Consider the following 24601-nt stretch of genomic DNA (forward strand, 5'->3'; position numbering starts at 1 on the left):
GCTTAACGACTGAGCCACCCAGGCGCCTCTGATTGCAGTTTAAATGTAAATGGATTTTCATTTCCTCTCTTTTTCACATAAGATGATTAACATTGATCTATCCTTCATTTCACTGACCTTTTCTTCTAGAGTATACAATCCATTTGTAAGCCCATCCACTAACATCCTCATTTCAAATACAGTACTTTCAAAGTTCTAGAATGTCCATTTTTAAACAGCTTTCCTCTGTTCATTTGTTTTGACCAAGTTTTCCATTAAATCCTCAAACATTTTTATAATAGTTCCTTTAAAGTCCTTGGTTACCACTTTGAACATCTGATTTATATTGGGGTCTTGTTCTCTTCAGTATGGGGCACATATTCCTGTTTCTTTGCATGCCTAGGAATTTTCCAAAATGTATACCTCACATTATAGATGACATGTAGAGACTCTGGATTCTGTTATTTTCCTCTAAAGAGTGTTGATTTTTGTTTGGACAGATAGTTAACTGGGCTGGACTCAAATTCCAAACTCCATTTATCCTGCAGGGAGCATTGGCGGAAATTGCTCAATTTCAGATGTTGCTATTTCCTAGGGAAACTGCAGTTTTTCCTAAGCATGGACAGTTTAGTTGTCCTCCAGGGTTTAAGTCAGAGTTTCTATGCAGATTTTGGGGTACCCCATTCTGTGTTTTCCTCTTTCTGTTTTCTATATTATTTTTTAGCCTCCTTTACATGTATGAATTTCATCCTCTGACCGCTCACGTCTTTCTCTGTGAGTTCTAGCCACCCAACTCTGTGTGAATTGGGAGGTAACCTCAGATGAAAAGTTGTATAAATGTAAATTTTACCCAATACACTTCCTTCCTTTCAAGGATCAACTAGTTTTGTTCCATCTCTTTTGCCTTCAAATAATTTAATTTAATTTTTATTTTATTTTCCCTTCCAGGACTTATGACTGTCATCTATGGGAGCATTAGTCTGGTATGATCTACTTTCCTATGACTCAAAACATTCTAATTCTGTATTAATTTAATTATCTTTCTTTACCATCCCCATTTTTTCTTCTAGGAAGAATGGAGATCAACAGAAAACTTCTAACATTAATAATAGATTTTATTTCCTGTATGGATCATGTATGGTAGTGAGTAGTAATGGCTTAATTATTAATTTCTTAATGGTGTCTTTCAATGAGCAAAAGTTTTCTAATTATAATAAAGTATAATTTATCATTTTTTTAGTTGTTGTTTTCTGTCACTTTCTAAGGGACCTTTATCTATGCCCAGGTTAGAAAGATATCCTATGTTTTTCTCTAAAAGCTTGTGGCTTTAGCTTTTATGCTTACATCTATAATTCATTTTGAATTAGCTTTTGGTATGTGTCAGATACACACAACATAGGTGAGTTCCAAAACTTTGAGTGGAAAAAAAAAAAAAACCCAAATGCAAAGAATACATGCCATGCAATTCTACTTATATGAAGTTCTACAGCAGGAATAACTCCGCTATGGTAATAGAAATCAGAACACCGGTTTCCTGGATGGGAGAGAGTAGTGACTCAAAGGGGCACAAGAAAAAAGTTACTGGGGTCATGGAGACATCCTGAATCTTAATTGAAGTGGTATTTACATAGACATGTACATGTGTAAAAAACCCAATGAGCTATACACTTAAATTGCATGTGTTTTACTTCATGTAAATTGTACTTCAATTAAAAATGTATTATAAAAAAAATCCCAAGTAAGGAAAAGAACTTCAAGGATCCTGTTTTTTTCCCCTAAATGGAACAAAATCTAGTCCCTTGGTAATGACAAAGAGAAGCTACTGGCATATGAATTGTTATGATTGCAAGTATCTAATTCTTTCATCATCAAAAGAGAATCTGATGACATCATCATTCCCAGAAGACTGAAATAATAAACAGGCAAACTGGGTAGTGCCGTAGAACCAATACCAGGTTATCTGATTCAGGATTTTTCAAAGGTCTCAGAATGTCCTGCTTGAAAACTGCCCACTTGAGATTTTCCACATGCCTTCTCAAACCACCATACTGTAAATGTTAAGTCTCTAAGGAAGAAACTACATAAAAGTCCTATGTGATCTTAGGAAAACAAAAGGTAAGAGTTTGTCCTTAATTTCAACCAAACTAAGCCACATTCAATTCCTTTTCTGCACACAATTTCGTAAGTGCATAGACTGAGTATCACAAAGGAGCTTTATAAACTTCATGGCAAAATTCCAAGGTCAAAGTACAAATAATCTAAAAATTATAGTTCAGCCTCTAGCCCATACTTGGAATCAATTTTATATTCAAATACTTTTGAGGAAGAGCATCTATTTTATGCTGTTATTGGTCCTATCACCTATCTTGGAATGATCAACTTCATAATACTAATTCATTAAAAATAAGTTCCTTCACAACTATACCCCTCCTTAAAGTCCAAGTAAGTATTTTCACAATTATCTCTTTTCTCTGACACCCCACCCTGTAAGTTAGGCCGGGAAGTGGCATTTGTATTTTGATTTTCTGTAGGAAAAGCCCTGTGCACTCTAGAAAACACAAATGAAGGTTATAAAATCTCTTGCATCAAGGCCAGCTTAGACCAGCTAATGTCCTAGCTAGCTCCCACAAAAAGTGCCTCCACAGACTCAATTCTATTTTCATATAGAGAGACATCCAAGGACCAGATGTCCTCAAATCCTAGCCAATATCTATTAAATCAGCTGGTTTAAGTCACGGAGAATCACAATTCAACACAGCTTACTCTGTATACATCGTGTACCATTGTGCTGTATTTAATCTACTTTTATCTGTTTCTTTTTCCTCTCAGGAAAGGATGAAATATGGAAGAAAAATAATTCAACTGTTATTATTTTTATTGTTTCTATGGGCTTTGCACAGACAGTATCATTTCAGGTAATTTTTAAAAATTAATGAATATTTTATTCTGGAGTTTGGTAAGGATCTAGTTTGTCAGAAAGGTGATAGGCTAACCCCCTGAATAAATAAGCATCCAAATGTATCAATCCAATATACCCAGAAATATCCAGATGGCATTCAAATATATCAGCATAAGCATAACCTTCAGCATAAAAGTTCTTTGTTTCTAATGTGATCAAAGCTAAACATAATTTTGGTAGGCTCCTATGTGTGAGGAGAAGTAATGTTAAGCTACCAAGATAGTGACCATGTAATTATGGCAGTTAGCAAATGTTAGAGAAACTGCCATTTTTAAATAGGTGGCATCTTTAAGAAACATCCCTAATATTGGTGACTTCCGGCACTATGTATGGTATCTGCCCTCCACATAGTTACACAAGTAGAAAGAATTCATTGGCAATTAGCAAATTCCATTGTTTCAATGATATTAAGTTAGTTCTTCTTTCATTTGTAGCTCAAATAATTAGGTTTCCTTTTTTTAAGATATAGCATATGAAGTCCTTAACTGCAGTAATTTTTTTTTTATTATGGTCATTACTGTATCTCTCTACAACCAATAATGTTGGCACACAATATGTGTCTTAGTCTGTTCGAGCTGCTATCCCTCTGTGCTCTCTCTCTCTCAAATAAATAAATAAAATCTTCAAAAAAATTAAATGTGGAAACCCTTTGTATAAGTTTAAAAGTAATATGATTATTTTTGTCTATCTTAAGCACAAAGAAACTACAGAAGATACACCGGTGCTGGTAAGTCTTATTTACAAATATGCTATGACCTCTTCTTTGAGGACAAAACCTGTTGGAGGGCAGTGGGGTACCTGCAAGTCCTTGGCTCCTGCAGGCAGGTAAACCAAAGTAATTTTACAAACATTTGTTGGAGATGCTTGTGTAAGGTCAGAGGACTAGGAGTACTAGGAGTGAGAAGTGGTTAGGGGAAACGTGTGATGGGAGCCAGAACCCAGCTTCCAGGAATCTTGGGTCTTTTAAAGCTCTGGGAAATCACACAGGAGTAAAGTTTTGGTTAAAAGATTCAGGAGATTGTTATTAACCACAAGCCACCTACAAAATCATACTATCAGAACGTACGCAGAGAGGAAAACTTCCTTAAAGATTGTGCAAGGCCCGAAATCATAACATGTTCTTCAGTTTCTTCCTGCAGTCATGGGAACCCACATAGTGAAGTAAAAGAAACTTTCTTTCTGATGCTTGTTGTGTGGAAGAGCCTTATGTCTCTGGTGGGTCCATAGTGCACAACACTCTCAGCAGGACTGTGACTCCATATGTGGGTGAGCTGCTCTGTGCATGAAAATAATACAGTAAGATGGTTTTCATGGGCAGGGTATGTTTCCCCTCCACAGAGCCATGGCTAACAGGGGACAGTAACTCTCAACCACCTGAAAACAAGAGGAAAACCCCTAGACAAAGGGGGGAACATGCAAGGGAAGCCTGCTGCAGCAGAGGCTGGGAGAAAGAAAGATTTAATATGTTTCCTGGTAAAATGTACACAATGCAACACAATCTAACAATTGCTCTATCATTAATATTAGCTCTCCTTAGCATCAGGCCTTACACATATGGCCTTAACACACTAATTCAGCATCCAAAGGCTTTGCTGTCAATGAGGCAGGTGCCTATGTAGAAGGCCATGGTCTTAGTCACACCCTGGACACTGCAGTGCTCACTCATGACATACAGCTCAGCTCCACAGCTGCCCAGTCCCCTCCTGAACTCAGCCCAGGATCAACTCTCCAAAGATAAGCTAGCTAGGGGGCCATTAGAGCGTATAGCAAGGAGGAAGTAAGGACGCAGGCCCAACTATTTGTCTTTCCACTTGCTGTGTGACTACAGACAAGATAATAAAAACTCTTTGTGCCTCAATTTCCTTATCTAGTAAAATGAGGATAATAATAATGACAACAATACCTATCTCATAGAGGTGGATTAAATTATTATTTATTTATTTATTTATTTATTTATTTATTTATTTATTTATTTATTTGACAGAGAGAGACACAGCAAGAGAGGGAACACAAGCAGGGGGAGTGGGAGAGGGAGAAGCAGGCTTCCCGCTGAGCAGGGAGCCCAATGCGGGGCTCGATCCCAGGACCCTGGGATCATGACCTGAGCCGAAGGCAGACGCTTAACGACTGAGCCACCCAGGTGCCCCGAGGTGGATTAAATTAGATAATACTTAGGAAAGTATTCCATAAGTATTAGCTATTAATGAAGGGAATCTAACCTCATCCAGCAGGTTAGAGTATACTTCCCTTAAGTAGGGATATTTAACACGAGACCTAAAGGCTATGTGGGAATTAACTGGTTGAAGTTGTGGCGTGTTTAAGGAAATTTAAAGAGGCAAGTGAGTCTGGAAAACTGTCACTGTGGGGCTGGGTAGGAGACGTGGCTGAAACAGTGTGAAGGGTCAGATCACGCAGAATGTCATGGCCATATACGGAATGTAGATGTGATCCTCAGGACAATGGGAAGCCACCGGACCCTGTTAAACAGAATAATGATATGGGAACACTGGAGCTTCAGAAACATGACAGTGGCAGCACAGTGGACATATGGAGAATGGGTTGAAAAAGGCCAGTGCAAGGACAGGCAGAGGGGATCACAGTGTTAATTACGGGGGATGGGAATATGGAGGCTCATACTTCTGCCTTGCCAATCCAAGTGATAAGGCAACATATGAAGGGGACCTACTTTGGGGAAGACAGGATGATTTTCACATTAAACATCTTGATCTTGTGGCATTGGTGCAAACTTCAAGTAGAAGACTTCAGAACACTATTGGATGTCTGGGTCTTAAATTCCTGGGAGAAGTCTAGCTGCACATACAAATCTGAAGCCACAGGAAAATGCCTGCACGCAAGTTAACTGATCAAATAGAAAGCCTAGGCGAAACCCTTCAAACCAAGGCTCCTGAGCAGATAGGATATTTAAGGCCAGAAAGTAGGGTTATAATTCCGTTGCAATAAAAGGGGGGAAAATCAGTGCTCAAGATAAATTTGGAGGCAAGGTGGCAGAAGATTGAGGGAGCTTTCATGTGATGACAGCTATTTCTCTATCAATGAGAAGAAGGAGAATGAACATTGTGGAAACACATAAAGGTTTCTGGGCAGCCCAGAGACTGTTAAGTCGAGGTAAGAAATCATGATTTTCCATGCCACTCCCATCAAAGTTCATCATTGGTTTTCATACTGCTTCACGCTTATCTTGCACTTTACATCATATTATAACATAGCCCAGGATTTGGTAGACACTCAGTTACCTCAAACTCAAATAGATACAGTGTGATTCTTTGCATTATTCCTCCTGATAGGTTTGTGGATACTCAATCAAAAGAATTAGAGCTATCAGACTGGTTTTCTCCCAGGTAAGAATTCCAAATCAAACACATGTGAGATTGATCCATAGATTGTTCAGAAGTTAACAGATGGCAACAATACTCCAAATGGCATTCCAACTGTTGGATGGCAGATGGATCTTTGATTACATTTTAAAAAATAAGCAGTGGCCAAGATGCATTGGGAATGGACATTAGGGCCTACATCCTCCATAAATAAGAGTGTGGAATGACAGAAACCCAAAGGCCCTAATGACAGAAACCCAAAGGCCCTAAAATAGCAGGTCAAAGTGTGAAGGGTATATCTGAGATCTTTTGGTTGATTCTCCTCATTTCACCAATGAGGGAACCAAAGCCCAAATCAGATAGATGGGCCATCTGTGCACTTCTCACTTTAATATGGTGGCTTTCCTCTGGCCTCTCTGCCTCCCTCTTCTTACTACACCCACCTGTCTTTCTCCCTGGTGCTGCAGGGTTTCAGGACTTGTCCTAAATAACTTTGCAAGGAGATGTCCAGTTAAGATCATGATTGGATAATGGTCTGTGACTCATCCTTCCATGATATCCTAACTTTTATCAGATCTAATCAGGACACAGAAAGCACGCAGATTATTTTAAGAGAGAATTTAATACAAAGAACTGTTAACTAGCATAAAGTTGTTAACTAGGTAACTTGAGCTTAAACTCACGCACTCCACTGTGCTAGTATCTCCGAGCTCTTGAAAGGCCTCTTGGGACAGAGAACCAGCCCTCTAGGGAAGGGCACCATGAGGCTGGGTCTGCAAGTGTTGGAAAAGCTGAAATCTAGATTCAACTGCTGGTCTGGGAAGGAACTGCTAATATGGTGGTGTGGGATTTGAGGGAACAGGAGGAAGGCAAGGAGCCCACTGGAAACAGGAAAGAGCAAGTTCCTTCTTCCTCCAGGCTTGTAATTTTCCTCCAGTGCCTTCTATTAGCAGAGCCTCATAGGGTGCCCACTGTGGCTCGCAGAGTCCCAGCTCAGCACAATAAAGCCGAGTATAGTGGGGTGGGTTTAGCTATGAAAGATGCTAGCTTAATAACTGGCACAGGATCCCACTAACAAGTAAGGCATATCCTTGTAACTCAGGATGATGATTCATCCCAAGAGTTGAACAAAGAAGAAAACCATATAATCATTTATACAGATTCCAAATAAACTACTGATAAAATTCAACTCCCACTGCATTTCTTTTTCTTTCTTTTTTTTTTTTTTTTTTGCATCAGGCTCCTTGCTCAGCAGGGAGCCTGCTTCTTCCTCTACCTGCCTCTCCCCCTGCCTGCCACTCCCTTTGCTCGTCCATTCTCTCTCTCTGAAACAAATAAATAAAATCTTCAAAAAAAGATTTGTCAATTTTGTTGATATTTTCAAAGAACCAACTTTTGGCTTCATTAATTTTATCATTTTTTTCCTCTTCCTCTATGTCAGTTGTCTCTGCTCCAGTCTTTATTCTCTGTTCCTCTGCTTGCTTTGGGTTTAGTTTGCTATTTTTTTCTAGTTCCTTAAGGTGGAAGGTTAGGTTATTATATAATATCTTTCTTCTTTTTTAATATAGATGTTTACAGCTATACATTTCCTTCTGAGTATTGCTTTTCACTGCATCCCATAAGTTTTGGTATGTTTTATTTTCATTTTTATTCATCTCAATGTATTTTTTCATTCCCTTTGTGATTTTTTTCTTGACCCTTTGGTTGTTTAAGAGTGTGTTGTTCAATTTCCACATATTTGTGAACTTTCCAAATTTTCTTGTTATTGATTTCATTCCATTGTCAATGAACAAGATAGTTTGCATGTTTCCGGCCATCTTAAGTTTATTGAGATTTGCTTTATGGCTTAACATATGACCATCCTGGAAAATGTCCCATGTGTATTTGAGAAGAATATGTATTCCATTGTTGGCTAAAATGTTCTGTGTGTATCTGATTCTTTCTTCTGCCTGTTCAAATCTGCTGTTGAAATCTTAGGGCAAGTTTTGTTTTTGTTTTTTTTTTTTTCAGCTATTATACTTCTTAGCTCCAGAATTTCTATTTGGTTCCTTTTTATAATTTCTATCTCTTTATTCACATTCTCTATTTGTTAAGCTATTGTTCTCCTGGTTTCCTTTAGTTCTTTGTCCACAGTTTTCTTTGGCTTTTTCAGCACATTTAAAATAGTTGGTTTAAAGTCTTGTTTTAGTAAGCCTAATGTCTGGGCTTCCCTAGGGACAGTTTCCCTCTGAACGGACCATACATTCTTGTTTCTTTTTTTAAAGATTTTATTTATTTATTTATTTGAGAGAGAGAGAGAAACAGCATGAGAGGGGATAGGGTCAGAGGGAGAAGCAGGCTCCCCGCCGAGCTGGGAGCCCAATGTGGGACTCAATCCCGGGACTCCGGGACCATGACCTGAGCTGAAGGCAGCCGCTTAACCAACTGAGCCACCCAGGCGCCCCATACATTCTTGTTTCTTTGCATGCATCATCATTTTTAGTTGAAAACTAGGAATTTTGTATATTATAGTGTGATCACTTTGGAAGTCAGATGCTCTCACCTCCTAGAGTTGTTTGTCTGTTTAGTGACTTTTCCAGACTATTTTTAAAGACCGTATTCTTTGTCTTGTTTGGTCTGCGAGGTCTCTGTTCCTTTAGCTTGTGGTCAGCTAGTGGTTTGACAGAGATATCCTTAAATGACTAGAGCTAGAGTGGTGGTGATGGTGGTGGTTGGGGGGTTACTGGAGAAGAAGGAGAAGATGAAGAGAAGGAGGAAGAGGAGAAGGGGAAGAAGAAGAAAAGAAAAGGAAGGAAAAGAGGAAAGAAAAGAAAAGAGAAAAGGAAAGAAGAAAAAGAAAGAAAAGAACCCTCTTACAGTCTTTGAAGATTGGTTCTGTGTTTGGGCTCTCCTTCAACACAGCCCAGCTATTTACAACTCTGCCTTAGACTTCACTTCCTGCTTGCACTGAGTCTAAATATCATCCAGAGGTGAAAGCTTAGGATCTTCAGGGATCTTTTCACAGCACGTAACCTGCCCTGAACATGTGCATGGATTTCCTAATTCCTTGTTATACATAGGATCTTATCAAAGCCTTTACTTTTCAAAGAACTCTCTTCCAAACTTTTCTTCCCAGGCTTTCAGCACATCTAGTGTTTATTCCAACTGTTAATTTCTTGCCTCAGGTGGCAGGGGCTTGTTCCTTTTTAAAATGTTTTCAAGGACTGCCCCCCACTTACCCACTTTTCCATTCTGAGAGAGTTCTGAGTTAAGCGAAACAAAGGAAAGCACTAGCAGTCCAGTCCTTTGAGGAACTCTCATGTCCAAATGAACAAACACAATTCCTTCGGAGTTAGATCCACTCTTCTCCTCCAGAAGTAGGTACTCACAATGAGAACATGGTTTGCTGTTTTCAATACCACTCCCAAACTGGCAGGGAGTTGGTGTAAGGCTAAGTTAAAATATCACAAAGCTTTCCTTCTTCTATTGTGTTGTCATCCTTTTCCTGATTTAACTTTTGCTTGATTGCTCTAAAACTCCAAACTTTGGCTACCTTCCAGAGTTTTGACAAAGTTGTTTCTGACACTATGCAGTAACATTAGCCTGGCAGCATTTTAGAGTATGAAACTGGAAAGGTCATTTTTCAAAATATGGTCTCTGAAAATAATTAATGTCAAAAAGCCTAAGACCAGGAGATTTTGTCCAAATACAGGAGATATTGCTATTTTAAACTTTGGGTGACATTTTAACTGTCCTCAAAGATCTTGGAATCACAGTATAACTAATTTATAATGTACTTTTGTAATGATCTGGCCATTTCTGAGAAGCTGTTTCTCCAGTTTATCATAACCATCAAAGCTTCGAATTAGGAGTAAGGAAATGCTGCAACCAGACACGGGCTTTATACATTAGTAACATCTATTGCAGTTTTATTAAAAGATATCTTGTTCATAATTCTTATGTCTTTCTTACAGTGAATACATGAACCTGTCGACCACCAGCTGGTCAGCTCCAGTTGTATGGGATGGCACTTTCAATGAAGAAGTATTGGAAGAGTATTATGAAAAACATAAAATTACTGTGGGATTGATTGTATTTGCTGTAGGAAGGTAGGTAATGCCAAATGTCCTTTACATTCAAGCTTTTTATTGTAGAAAATGGTAGATTATCAATAATCCCACCTCAGGAATCTAGGAAAAGTGGGACAAAATAAAGCCAAAGTAAACAGAAGTAAGGAAATAGTAAAGATGAGAACAGAAATCCATGAAACTGAAAACAGAGAAGCCATAGAGAAAAATCAAAAAATCAAAAAGCTTTTTCCTTGAAAAAAAAACCAATAAAATTCACAATCATCCAGGAAGTCTGGCAAAGAAAAAAAATTGACAAAAATTACAAATATTAGGAAAGAAACAGGGTATATCACCTCAGACTTGGCAGACATCAAAAGGATCATTGGAGAATACTAACTCTACACACATACATTTGAAAACTTAGGTGAAATGGACCTTGAAAACACTATCACAACCCACCCAACATGAAATTGACCATTTCAATAGCCCTATATCTGTTGAGGAAATAGAATTCATAATTTTAAAAACTCCCAAAGTCTCCAGGCCCAGACGTTTTCACTGGAAAATTCTACCAAATATTTAAAGAATTAATATCAGTTCTACATAATCTTCAAAAAATCAAAGAGAAAGGAACACTTTCCAATTCACCTTATGAAGCAAGTGCTGCCCTCATATCAAAATCATACCCCAAAAAGTACAAGAAAGTATTAAGTTGAACAATGTACATATTACCCATTAAAATTATAAATTTTTATACAGAACTTCTCACTCAACACCCAAAAAACAAATAATCTGGTCAAGAAATGGGCAGAAGACATGAACAGATACTTCTCCAAAGAAGACATACAAATGCCTAACAGACACATGAAAAAATGTTCAATATCACTAGCCATCAGGGAAATACAAATCAAAACCACAATGATATACCACCTTACACCAGTTAGAATGGCAAAAAATTAACAAGACAGGAAACAACAAATGTTGGTGAGGATGTGGAGAAAAGGGAACCCTCTTACACTGTTGGTGAGAATGCAAGCTGGTGCAGCCACTCTGGAAAACAGTATGGAGGTTCTTCAGGAAGTTAAAAATAGAGCTACCATATGACCCAGCAATTGCACTACTAGGTATTTACCCCAAAGATACAGATGTAGTGAAAAGAAGGGGCACATGCACCCCAATGTTCATAGCAGCAATGTCCACAATAGCCAAACTCTGGAAGGAGCTGAGATGCCCTTCAACAGACAAATGGATAAAGAAGATGTGGTACATATATACAATGGAATATTACTCAGCCATAAGAAAGGATGAATACCTACCATTTGCATCCACATGGATGGAACTGGAGGGGGTTATGCTAAGTGAAATAAGTCAAGCCGAGAAAGACAATTATATGGTTTCGCTCATATGTGGAATATAAGGAATAGTGCAGAGGATCATAGGGGAAGGGAGGGAAAACTGAATTGGGAAAAATCAGAGAGGGAGACAAACTAGGAGAGACTCTGGACTCTGGGAAACAAACTGAGGGTTACAGAAGGGGGGGGATGGGATAACCGAGTGACAGGTATTAAGGAGGGCACGTGTTGTGATAAGCACTGGGTGTTATATGCAACTAATGAATCGTTGAACACTACATCAAAAACTAATGATGTAGGGGGGCGGAGCAAGATAGTGGAGGAGTAGGAGACCTGGATTTCATCTGGTCCCAGGAATTCACCTGGATAGGGATCAAACCATTCTGAACACCTACGAACTCAACAGGAGATCGAAGAAAAGAATAGCAACAACTCTCTGAACAGAAAAGCGACCACTTTCTGATAGGTAGGACATGCGGAAAAGTGAATCGGAGGCGATATTCGGGAGGATAGACGGCGGGGGAGGGGCCTCCGTCAACCGCTTCTGGCAAGTGATAGAGCCGCGGAGCACAAAATCGGAACTTTGAGAAGTCTGCTCCGCTAAGGGACGGCGCTCCAGTGGCTAAGCAGGGGGTGGAACCCTTGTGGGACAGTGTGGGCTGAGGACCCTCGGGGTCACAGAAAGACTGGGGGTGCCTGAGTGCAGCAGAGCTCCCACGTATCGGATTGGGGAAGCCGGCTGCAGAGACAGAGCCCAGGCGCGGGCTCTCAGCTCGGGGTTGCCATAAACTGTGATCCGCGGCACAGTTGGGCCACTGCTCCTCCAGCAGGGACCCGACAAGCGGCAGATCCGGGGAGACTCACCTTCCTCCCCCGGGAGGAGCCGCGCGGGAGTGCACCGCAGGGATCTGCTGGGTTTGGAGACTCCACCCGGGGTCGGGTGCCAGAGAGAGAAACACGCGGTCACAGGCCGGTTGAGCACGGAGTGCGGCTGGAGACCGAGGAGACGGGAGTGACTGATGGCTTTTCTCTGGGGGCTCACTGAGGAGCGGGGCCCCGAGTTCTCGGCTCCTCCGGGGCAGAGACTGGGAGGCCGCCGTTTTCACTCTCCGCCTCCAAAGCTGTACGGAAAGCTCGCAGGGAACAAAAGCTCCCAAGAGCAAACCCCAGCAGATTACTTAGCCTGGACTGGCAAGGGCGGGGCAATTCCGCGACCGGCAAAGACATTTGGGTCAACGGCAACAGGCCCCTCCCCCAGAAGATCGGCGAGAACAGCCAACCAAGACCAAGTTTACCGATCAATGAGAATGGCAGAACTCCAGCGCTAGGGGAATACTGCACATATAATCCATGGCTTTTTTACCATGATTCTTTAGTCTTTCAAAGTTAATTTTTTTTAACTGTCTTTTTTTTTTTTTAATTTTTCTTTTTCCCTTTTTCAATCAACATCTTCTCAATCCCTTTTTTAAAAAACATTTTTATTTTTCATTTTTGGGTCATATTCTATCCCTTCATAGTAGTTACCCTTATTTTTGGCATATATATATAAGTTGTTCTCTCTTTAAAATTTTGAGATACAGTTTCTTCTAACAGATCAAAATATACCCTAAATCTCTAGTGTATGGCTTTGTTCTAGTCTCCTGCCTGATCACATTCTCTCCCTTTTTCTTTTTTTTTTAATCCTCTTCTTTCTTTTTTCAAACAACTTCTTATCTTATCAATTCCTTTTATAAAATCTTTTATAATTTTCATCTTTACAGTCATATTCCATCCCTTCATTGTATTAACCCTTATTTTTGTACATATATAAGTTTTTCTTTCTTTAAAATTTTGGGAGGCACTTTTCTTCTAACAGACCAAAATACACCCAAAATCTAGTGTGTGGCACCAATCTATGCACCAGCCTGATCATATTTGATCATATTCCGTTTTTTTTGTTTTGTTCTGTTTTTATCTTTTTCTTTTTCTTTTTTTTCTCCTTTTCTTTTTTCTTTCTTTCCCTTTCTTTCCCCCTGGTTTCAGGTCTTTTCTGATTTGTTTAGAGTATATTTTCTGAGGACGTTGGTACCGTTAGCATTTTGTTCTCTCATTCATCTATTTTGTCCAGAGGAGTCTGGACAAAATGACAAGAGGGAAAAAATCACCTCAACAAAAAGAACAAGAGGCAGTTCCAACTGCCAGGTACCTACTCAATAGGGACATTAGTACGATGTTGGAACTAGAGTTCAGAATGATGATTTTAAAGATACTAGCTGGGCTTGAAAAAAAACATGGAAGTTATTAGAGAAACCCTTTCTGGAGAAATAAAAACTAAAATCTAACCAAGTCGAAATCAAAAGGGCTATTAATGAGGTACAATAAAAAATGGGGGCTCTAACTGCTAGGATAAATGAGGTAGAAGAGAGAATTAACAATATAGAAGACCAAATGATGGTAAATAAAGAAGCTGAGAAAAAGAGAGATAAACAACTGGATTACGAGGGCTGAATTCAAGAGATAAGCAATACCATAAGACAAAACAACATTAGAATAATTGGGATCCCAGAAGAAGAAGAAAGAGAGAGAGGGGCAGAGGGTATATTGGAGCAAATTATAGCAGAGAACTTCCCTAATTTGGGGAAGGAAACAGGCATCAAAATCCAGGAGGCACAGAGAACCCCTCTCAAAATCAATAAAAATAGATCAACACCCCGATATCTAATAATAAAACTTACGAGTCTCAGAGACAAAGAGAAAATCCTGAAAGCAGCTCGGGAGAAGAGATCTGTAACCTACAATGGTAGAAACATTAGATTGGCAACAGACCTATCCACAGAGACCTGGCAGGCCAGAAAGGACTGGTATGACATATTCAGAGCACTAAATGAGAAAAATATGCAGCCAAGAATACTATATCCAGCTAGGCTGTCACTGAAAATAGAAGGAGAGATAAAAAGCTTCCAGGACAAACAAAAACTAAAGGAATTTGCAAACACGAAACCAGCCCTACAAATATTGACAGGGGTCCTCTAAGCAAAGAGAGAGCCTAAAAGCAACATAGACCAGAAAGGAACACAGACAATATACAGTAACAGTCACCTTACAGGCAATACAATAGCACTAAATTCATATCTTTCAATAGTTACCCTGAATGTAAATGGGCTAAATGCCCCAATCAAAAGACACAGGCTATCAGATTGGATCAAAAGACAAGACCCATCAATATGCTGTCTGCAAGAGAATCATTTTAGACCCAAATACACCCCCAGATTGAAAGTGAAGGGGTGGAAAACCATTTACCATGCTAATGGACACCAAAAGAAAGCTGGGGTGGCAATCCTTATATCAGACAAATTAGATTTTAAACCAAAGACTGTAATAAGAGACTTAAAGGGTCTATCCAACAAGAAGATCTAACAACTGTAAATATCTATGTCCCTAACACAGGAGCAGCCAGTTATATAAGGCAATTAATAACAAAAGCAAAGAAACACATCGACAACAATACAATAATAGTGGGGAACTTTAACACCCCCCTCACTGAAATGGACAGATCATCTAAGCAAAAGATCAACAAGGAAATAAAGATTTTAAATGACACACTGGGCCAAATGGACTTCACAGATATATTCAAAACATTCCATCCCAAAGCAACAGAATACACATTCTACTCTAGTGCCCATGGAACATTCTCCAGAATAGATCACATCCTAGGTCACATATCAGGTCTCAACTGGTACCAAAAGATTGGGATCATTCCCTGCATATTTTCAGACCACAATGCTTTGAAACTAGAACTCAATCACAAGAGGAAAGTCAGAAAGAACTCAAATACATGGAGGCTAAAGAGCATCCTACTAAAGAATGAATGGGTCAACCAGGAAATTAAAGAATTTAAAAAAGTTCATGGAAACCAATGAAAATGAAAACACAACTGTTCAAAATCTTTGGGATACAGCAAAGGCAGTCCTAAGAGGAAAGCATATAGCAATACAAGCCTTTCTCAAGAAACAAGAAAGGTCACAAATACACAACCTAACCCTACATCTAAAGGACCTGGAGAGAGAACAGCAAATAAAGCCTAAACCCAGCAAGAGAAGAGAAATAATAATGATCAGAGCAGAAATCAATGAAATAGAAACCAAAAGAACAGTAGAACAGATCAACGAAACAAGGAGCTGGTTCTTTGAAAGAATTAACAAGATTGATAAACCCCTGGCCAGACTTATCAAAAAGAAAAGAGAAATGACCCAAATCAACAAAATCATGAAGGAAAGAGGAGAGATCACAACCAACACCAAAGAAATACAAACAATTATAAGAACATATCATGAGCAACTTATATGCCAGCAAATTAGATAATCTGGAAGAAATGGATGCATTCCTAGAGATGTATCAACTACCAAAACTGAACCAGGAAGAAATAGAAAACCTGAACAGACCCATAACCACTAAGGAAATTGAAGCAGTAATCAAAAATCTCCCAACAAACAAAAGCCCAGGGCCAGATGGCTTCCCAGGGCAATTCTACCAAACATTTCAAGAAGAATTAATACCTATTCTTCTGAAACTGTTCCAAAAAATAGAAATGGAAGGAAAACTTCCAAACTTGTTTTATGAGGCCACCATTACCTTGATCCCCAAACCAGACAAAGACCCCATCAAAAAGGAGAATTACAGACCAATACCCTTGATGAACATGGATGCAAAAATTCTCACCAAAATACTAGCCAATAGGATGCAACAGTACATTAAAAGGATTATTCACCACGACCAAGTGGGATTTATCCCTGGGCTGCAAGGTTGGTTCAACATCCGCAAATCAATGTGATACATTAATAAAAGAAAGAACAAGAACCATATGATCCTCTCAATAGATGCAGAAAAAGCATTTGACAAAGTACAGCATCCTTTCTTGATCAAAACTCTTCAGCGTATAGGCATAGAGGGTACATACCTCAATATCATAAAAGCCATCTATGAAAAACCCACAGCAAATAGCATTCTCAATGGGGAAAAACTGAGAGCTTTCCCCCTAAGGTCAGGAATGCAGCAGGGATGTCCACTATCACCACTGCTATTCAACATAGTATTAGAAGTCCTAGGCACAGTAGTCAGACAACAAAAAAGAAATAAAAGGCATCCAAATCGGCAAAGAAGAAGTCAAACTCTCACTGTTTGCAGATGATATGATATTTTATGTTGAAAACCCAAAAGACTCCACCCCAAAACTGCTAGAACTCATACAGGAATTCAGTCAAGTGGCAGGATATAAAATCAATGCACAGAAATCAGTGGTATTCCTATACACCAACAACAAAACAGAAGAAAGAGAAATTAAGGAGTTGATCCCATTTACAATTGTACCGAAAACCATAAGATACCTAGGAATAAATCTAACCAAAGAGGCAAAGAACCTATACTCAGAAAACTATAGAATAGTCATGGAAGAAATCAAGAAAGACACAAAGAAATGGAAAAACGTTCCATGCTCATGGATTGGAAGAACAAGTATTGTGAAGATGTCAATGCTATCTAGAGCAATCTACACATTCAATGCAATCCCTATCAAAATACCATCAACTTTTTTCAAAGAAATGGAACAAATAATCCCAAAATTTGTATGGAACCAGGAAAGACCTCGAATAGCCAGAGGAATGTTGAAAAAGAAAAGCAAAGCTGGCAGCATCACAATTCCGAACTTCAAGCTCTATTATGAAGCTGTCATCATCAAGACAGTATGGTACTGGCACAAAAACAGACACATCGATCAGTGGAACAGAATAGAGAGCCCAGAAATGGACCCTCAACGCTATGGCCAACTAATCTTCAACAAAGCAGGAAAGAATGTCCAGTGGAAAAAAGACAAAGTCTCTTCAACAAGTGGTGTTGGGAAAATTGGACAGCCACATGCAGAAGAATGAAACTGGACCATTTCCTTACACCACACACAAAAATAGACTCAAAATGGTTGAAAGACCTCAATGTGAGACAGGAGTCCATCAAAATCCTAAAGGAGAACACAGGCAGCAACCTCTTCGACCTCAGCCGCAGCAATTTCTTCCTAGAAACATCGCCAAAGGCAAGGTAAGCAAGGGCAAAAATGAACTATTGGGACCTCATCAAGATAAAAAGCTTTTGCACAGCAAAAGAAACAGTCAACGAAACCAAAAGACAACTGACAGAATGGGAGAAGATATTTGCAAATGACATATCAGATAAAGGGCTAGTATCCAAAATCTATAAAGAACTTATCAAACTCAACACCCAAAGAACAAATGATCCAATCAAGAAATGGGCAGAAGACATGAACAGACATTTTTCCAAAGAAGACATCCAAACGGCCAACAGACACATGAAAAAGTACTCAACATCGCTTGGCATCAGCGAAATCCAAATCAAAACCTCAATGAGCTATCACCTCACACCAGTCAGAATGGCTAAAATTAAGAAGTCAGGAAATGACAGATGTTGGCAGGGATGCAGAGAAAGGGGAACCCTTCTACACTGTTGGTGGGAATGCAAGCTGGTGCAACCACTCTGGAAAACAGTATGGAGGTTTTTCAAAAAGTTGAAAATAGAGCTACCATACAATCCAGCAATTGCACTACTGGGTATTTACCCCAAAGATACAAATGTAGGGATCCAAAGGGGTACGTGCACCCTGATGTTTATAGCAGCAGTGTCCACAATAGCCAAACTGTGGAAAGAGCCAAGATGTCCATCAACAGATGAATGGATAAAGAAGATGTGGTATACATATACAATGGAATATTATGCAGCCATCAAAAAGAATGAAATCTTGCCATTTGCAACGACGTGGATGGAACTGGAGGGTATTATGCTGAGCAAAATAAGTCAATCAGAGAAAGACATGTATCATATGACCTCACTGATATGAGGCATTCTTAATCCCAGGAAACAAACTGAGGGTTGCTGGAGTGGTGGGTGGTGGGAGGGATGGGTGGCTGGGTGATGGACACTGGGGAGGGTATGTGCTATGGTGAGCTCTGTGAAGTGTGCAAGACTGTTGAATCATAGATCTGTACCTCTGAAGCAAATAATACATTATATGTTTTTAAAAAAAGAAGATAGCAGGAGGGGAAGAATGAAGGGGGGGAAATTGGAGGGGGAGACGAACCATGAGAGACGATGGACTCTGAAAAACAAACTGAGGGTTCTAGAGGGGAGGGGGCTGGGAGGATGGGTTAGCCTGGTGATGGGTATTAAAGACGGCACGTTCTGCATGGAGCACTGGGTGTTATATGCAAACAATGAATCACGGATCACTACATCAAAAACTAATGATATAATGTATGGTGATTAACAACATAATAAAAAAAAGAGGATTTCTAATATTTGCCATTCAAAGAGCTTTAACTGAGATGAAGAGAAAAAACAAACAAACAAAAAAACGAATAATGTACTATATGTTGGCCAACTGAACATAATAATAAAATAAATAAATAAATAAATAAAAATAAAATAATGAATTTTATCAACTTTATAGCAACTCATTATTAGATATTGATAGTAATTTATTCTTTTTTTAAATAGCCCTTTTTAAAAAGTTTTATTTATTTTTTTTAGTAATCTTTACACCCAGTGTGGGGCTTGAACTCACAACCCCAAGATCAAGAGTCACATGCTCTTCTGACTGAGCCAGTCATGTGCCCCGATAGTAATTTATATTTAAAAAGAAAAAACACAGGGGTGCCTGGGTGGCTCGGTTAAGTGCCTGCCTTTGGCTCAGGTCATGATCCCAGAATCCTGGGATTGAGCCCCACATCGGGCTCCCTGCTCAGTGGGGAGTCTGCCTCTCCCCCTCCCTCTGTTCCTCCCCCCACTCATGCTCTCTCTCTCACTCTCTCTCAAATAAATAAATAAAATCTTAAAAAAAAAAAACACACAGAAGGAAAGAGGAAGGAAGGGAGGAAGGAGGGAGGGAGAGAGGGAGAGAGAGAGAGAGGGAGGGAGGTAGGAATCCTTACAGAAGAAGTTCCTGTGTACCTCTTTCCCAGATCCATTCTGACCCCTCTCCATTGCTGCCCCAGGATCTGTAAGTGGGCACAGTGAGTGACCCCCATGCTGGGGCAATGTTCCTACTTTCAGAACATAGATGGAGCTTCTGCTTCCTTCCCACCCTCCTTCAGTAGAACACAGTGAGTCTTAGAAGAGTCCTATGCAAGTGAAGGGGCACTGAAACCAAAGCCTCATTAACTTTATCATAAAAACTCCCTAGTGTGTGTTAAAGAACCCCTGAAAATCTCAGTAATTGATGGCATCAAGTGCCTCTGAAATTAGGAGTGTAGGTGGGACTGAAAACCTAGATTGAAAGTATCTATATAGAGCATTTAGACATGAATATTTGCAACAGGGATGAACAAATAAGCCAATATAATAAAACACAAACGCCCATGCAAATGTGAAAGACTATGGCTGTGGCTATTACATTGTGGATCTGTAGGGAAAGACTTCCACAAATGATGCTGGAGAGAGTTGATGTCCGCATGAGAACACCGCAATTGTAGCTCTATGGCATATATGTATGGCAAGCATATACAAACATAATTCCCAGGTAGTTTGAAGACCAAAAGTTAAAGGGAAAACCATAGTATATCTTCGTGAAATCAAGACAAGAAAGGAGTTCTTAATCAAGATACAGAAAATACTGATCATAAAGGAAAAGGTTGATAAATGTGACTGTATTAAAATTAACTTTACCTAAGAAAACATCAGAAAAACCCAAACTAGAGAGAAACTGAGAACAGACTGGAGGAGCCTAAGGAGACATCATGACAAAATGCAGTATGTATTCTGGATTGGAGCTTGGAAACTAAAAAGGCCATGAGGGGAAAAACTGGTGAAATCAAAATAAAATCTGTGGTTTAGTTATAGTCTTTAACCAGTTATAGTCTTTAACCACTGATAATTTCCTAGTTTTGACAAATGTACCATGGTTAAGATATTAACATTAGGGGAAGGTGGGTACAGCATATATGGGAACTCTCTATAATATGTTTGCACCTGTTCTGTAAATCAAATACCATTCCAAAATAGAAAGTGTTTGAAAAATTGAGGAAAAAATGTTCTCCATTATAGTGAGAGCACCTGACAATAACCTTTTTTTCCATGTCAAAGACATCCAACTCAAATAAACCTATTGCCAGTCTTGACGTGGTCACTAGCTAAACAACTAGGTAAAGAGTCAGGCCACCCCTCCCATGAAATTCCCCTTTTAAAGAAAGGCCTGGGTAACCTACATTACCGACCACTTGAGTGACCCTGCGTTTTCCTTCCTGTGCTTTCATTCTTGCTCTTGGGTTTTAAATTGTGAAACCCTAGGCCCCCCACCCCGATAAGGGCAGAACCCCAAAAGTCCCCCCTTCTCTCTCCCTACATAGGACCTTACTCTGTGACCCTGCGCTTATCTTGTACCCTCCAGGACTTGTGAGAAATAAACCTTGTTTTTTCAAAGTTCTCTGATGGTTGTTGCTGAGATGCATCTTGCAAGTGTAATAAGAACCACCAGGGTTGGTCCAGCCAACATTGGCTCTGGTAGGGGAAATGTCTGTGGGGGTCTCACCACAACTAGCAGGGTTCAGGTGAGTCCCAGGCATTCCCAGCCAATAGGATTACTATCAAAGCCTGAGAACAACAAAAACAGCCCTATATTATGCCATACACAAAAATTAATTCAAATGGATAACCAACTTAATGTGAAAGTTAAAACAATAAAGCAACTAGAAGAAAACATAGGAGTATATATATATATTTTTAAAGATTTTATTTATTTGAGAGAGAGAGAGCATTAGAAGGGGAGGGTCGAGAAGGTCAGAGGGAGAAGCAGACTCCTTGCAGCAGGGAGCCTGATGCGGGACTCGATCCAGGGACTCCAGGATCGTGACCTGAGCCGAAGGCAGTCGCTTAACCAACTGAGCCACTCAGGTGCCCCATAGGAGCATATTTTCACTACTTTGAGGAGGCAACGATTTCTGAAATGTAATACAAAAGCACGAACCATAAAAAATGTGGATAAATTGTATTTCTTTGGATTTGAGTTGCTAGTTTCCAACTCAGTAGAATATTTTAAGTGATATTTTTCATAATCTATCTTGCTTTAATTATTTAAATTGTCATAATTTTAGATACTCCAAACTAGAAAGTTTTCTCTTGACTCCATCTGCTATGTTTCTTAAAACTTAGGTCAATATTCAGAACTTATTTTTAATGATTATATAAACATTATTTGAAGCTGAGGCATGTATGATTACCCTTCCTTTTTTGAATTTACCTGAGGCCATTTATTATTCTGAGAATTTTCACTGGGTGGAGAGACCAGAAAAGAGAAAGTTTTGTTTTCTAATCCTACAATCTTAGCACTATACTAAAGGCCACGAGGCAAAATAAGAGAGACATTGCAGATAGTGGTAGCTGACCATGCTACCTCTAACCTTTTCTGCATAACTGACCCCTCATAAAGCAAGCCCCAGACATCAATCACTGTTCTTGCAATGCCCCAAGACCTTCTTGCCTACAACCTGAAAAGCAAGTTCCCTCTTCTCTGATAACCCTGAAGACTCTGGTTCTCATCTTGCATTGGGCTCTATGCTGTTTTCTGATCTCAACAAGTTTCATTCCCCCTAGTGAGGAAGTCCTCTTCTCTCCTATAATTCACAGAACCCCGTCAGGGAGAGGAAAGGCGGATGATTTCACTTGCTTTTACACCACTTAAATACAACTCAAGAAGTACATCTAATATTTGGTTGGCTTACTAGCATGTTTGGACAAACTACAGCCAGGATAATTTAAGTAGTATGTGTTCCACCAAAATGTACGACAATGAACTTAGTCATTTCTTATTTGCTTCACAGATATATTGACCACTACTTGAAGAAATTTGTATTATCTGCAGATGAGTTTTTTATGGTTGGCCATAAAGTCATAATTTATGTCCTGATAGATGACTTCTCCAGGATGCCTTGGATACAGCTGGGTCCCCTCCGTTCGATCAAAGTGTTTGAAATTAAGCGAGAGAAGAGATGGCAAGATATCAGTATGATGCGCATGAAGGTTATTAGTGAACATGTTATGGATCATATCCAATATGAAGTTGACTTTCTCTTCTGCATGGACGTGGATCAAATCTTCATAAGGAAATATGGATTGGAGACTCTGGGGGAGTCAGTAGCTCAGTTACATGCTTATTGGTATAAGGAAGATCCTACAGTGGTGCCATATGAAAGAAGTGAGTTATCAGAAGCATATATACCTTTTGGTATGGGAGATTTTTATTACCATGCTGCTGTATTTGGTGGCACTCCCATTCAAGTTCTCAATATTGCCAGGGAGTGCTTAAAAGGAATCATGAATGACAAGAAAAACAGCATCGAAGCAGTGTGGCATGATGAAAGTCACTTAAACAAGTACTTCTTTCTCCATAAACCCACTAAACTCTTATCACCAGAATATTGCTGGGATTTTACTAAAACAGATGTTCCTTTTATTTACAGTATCAAACTCTTTTGGGCTAAAAAGGATTATGAACATCTTAGGGTGACAATGTAATTATATAGCACTTCCTTCAGGTTGCTGAAGTTAAGAGCATCATTTTGTCTTATTCCTTAGGAAATTAGCACTTGATAAATTTTACCACTAAAAAAAAGAATCACTAACAAAATGGCAAGGCCACCAACACAGCATACTCATACTTTCCCTCATATTCATTTTGAATTGTATAAGATGGGATATAGCAGTTGCAGAATGAATGTATTGACATCAGATGGAAATACAGTGATTTCATATCCTGTGTGAGTGTTGAGGAAATATTATTTGTTGGATCACAATGAACAAAATAGAATCTCTCACAAGAAAATGAAACCTGAAATATTTTTATTGATCCATGTAGATACACATTTCTCATATTGCGTAAGAAAGGGGATTGTCTAGAGGTGTGGATAAGAAGTCACTGCAAGAATAGTAATATTCTCTCTATGTAAAACATTAAAGACGTTAAAGTTGCCACCAGATGGACAGATAATTACTTAGGAAACTGAGTCATTCAAAAAAATTTTTGAATTTGTAGTTTTAAAACTTTGTAAAGTTGTTTGTTGTAAAAACTAATTGAAAAGAAAATAAACAAGATACTTAGGAAACTGAGTCATTCAAAAATTTTTTTGAATTTGTAGTTTTAAACTTTGTAAAGTTGTTTGTTGTAAAAACTAATTGAAAAGAAAATAAACAAGATAGAGAAAATTTAAAGCCCCCCCTTTACTCTCCCTTTGAAAACCTACCCTTCAATAATCCTTTCATATACATTTACATACCTACCACATGAATACACACACACAGGCACACACTCACATGCTTATTTAATATTTTATACAAACTGATTTATACCACACACATGCGCACATACATGCACACACAGAGATTTTATCACTAGTCAGGGTCCAGTTAGGAAAACAGATACTACTATTCTTGGTATTTAAACAGTAGGAATTTAACGCAGGGAACTGGACATATAAAATGAGGAGTACACAAGAGAGAGCGGAGCAACCCATAATTTTTTCTTTTAAATGAAGGCAATAGCACTCCTAAGGCTGAAGGAAAAATTGTAGAATGTCCAGAAATCACTAGAACCTAGCATGAGTAGCCAGGCACGAGTGGGGACAATAAAGAGAGGAGTCCCAGTCACTGCTAAAGATGGAGGCAGAGACAGACACAAGAGAGAAACATACAGACTTTTCTCCTTCTCCTATCCTGTCTTCCTGTTTTCCACTGTCCAGTGCTATCCACTAGTCAGATGCAAGGGAGTCTGGGAGACACAGGTCCCTGCCATACTGAGCAGAGCGCAGGAAAAATGAGAGAGAAATCTGACAGTAAACAGACAAATGGCTACCACAGTTCACCCATTTTGCCACGAAGCATCCATACTCCTCCTTCCAC

The 24601-nt window shown here is 39.2% G+C and overlaps 1 protein-coding gene across 2 annotated transcripts; it reads left to right on the forward strand.

The window, feature by feature from the left end:
• LOC118017739 (N-acetyllactosaminide alpha-1,3-galactosyltransferase-like) lies at positions 1-23812 on the forward strand. 2 transcript variants are annotated; one of them, XM_035015912.1, is made up of 7 exons: positions 1-962; positions 1050-1119; positions 2809-2894; positions 3633-3665; positions 6244-6297; positions 10227-10361; positions 22528-23812. In XM_035015912.1, exons 1-7 carry the CDS (start codon positions 946-948, stop codon positions 23219-23221), a joined length of 1089 nt encoding a protein of 362 aa, XP_034871803.1. In that variant the 5' UTR covers positions 1-945; the 3' UTR covers positions 23222-23812. The 2 variants fall into 2 exon arrangements, with proteins under 2 accessions (XP_034871803.1, XP_034871802.1); XM_035015911.1 differs by having other exon boundaries at positions 1054-1119.
• Positions 23813-24601: the final 789 nt, after the last annotated feature.

The sequence above is a fragment of the Mirounga leonina genome, unplaced genomic scaffold (genome assembly GCF_011800145.1).
Source record: "Mirounga leonina isolate KUSES-001 unplaced genomic scaffold, KU_Mleo_1.0 Mir_170, whole genome shotgun sequence".
Classification (NCBI taxonomy): Eukaryota; Metazoa; Chordata; class Mammalia; order Carnivora; family Phocidae; genus Mirounga; species Mirounga leonina.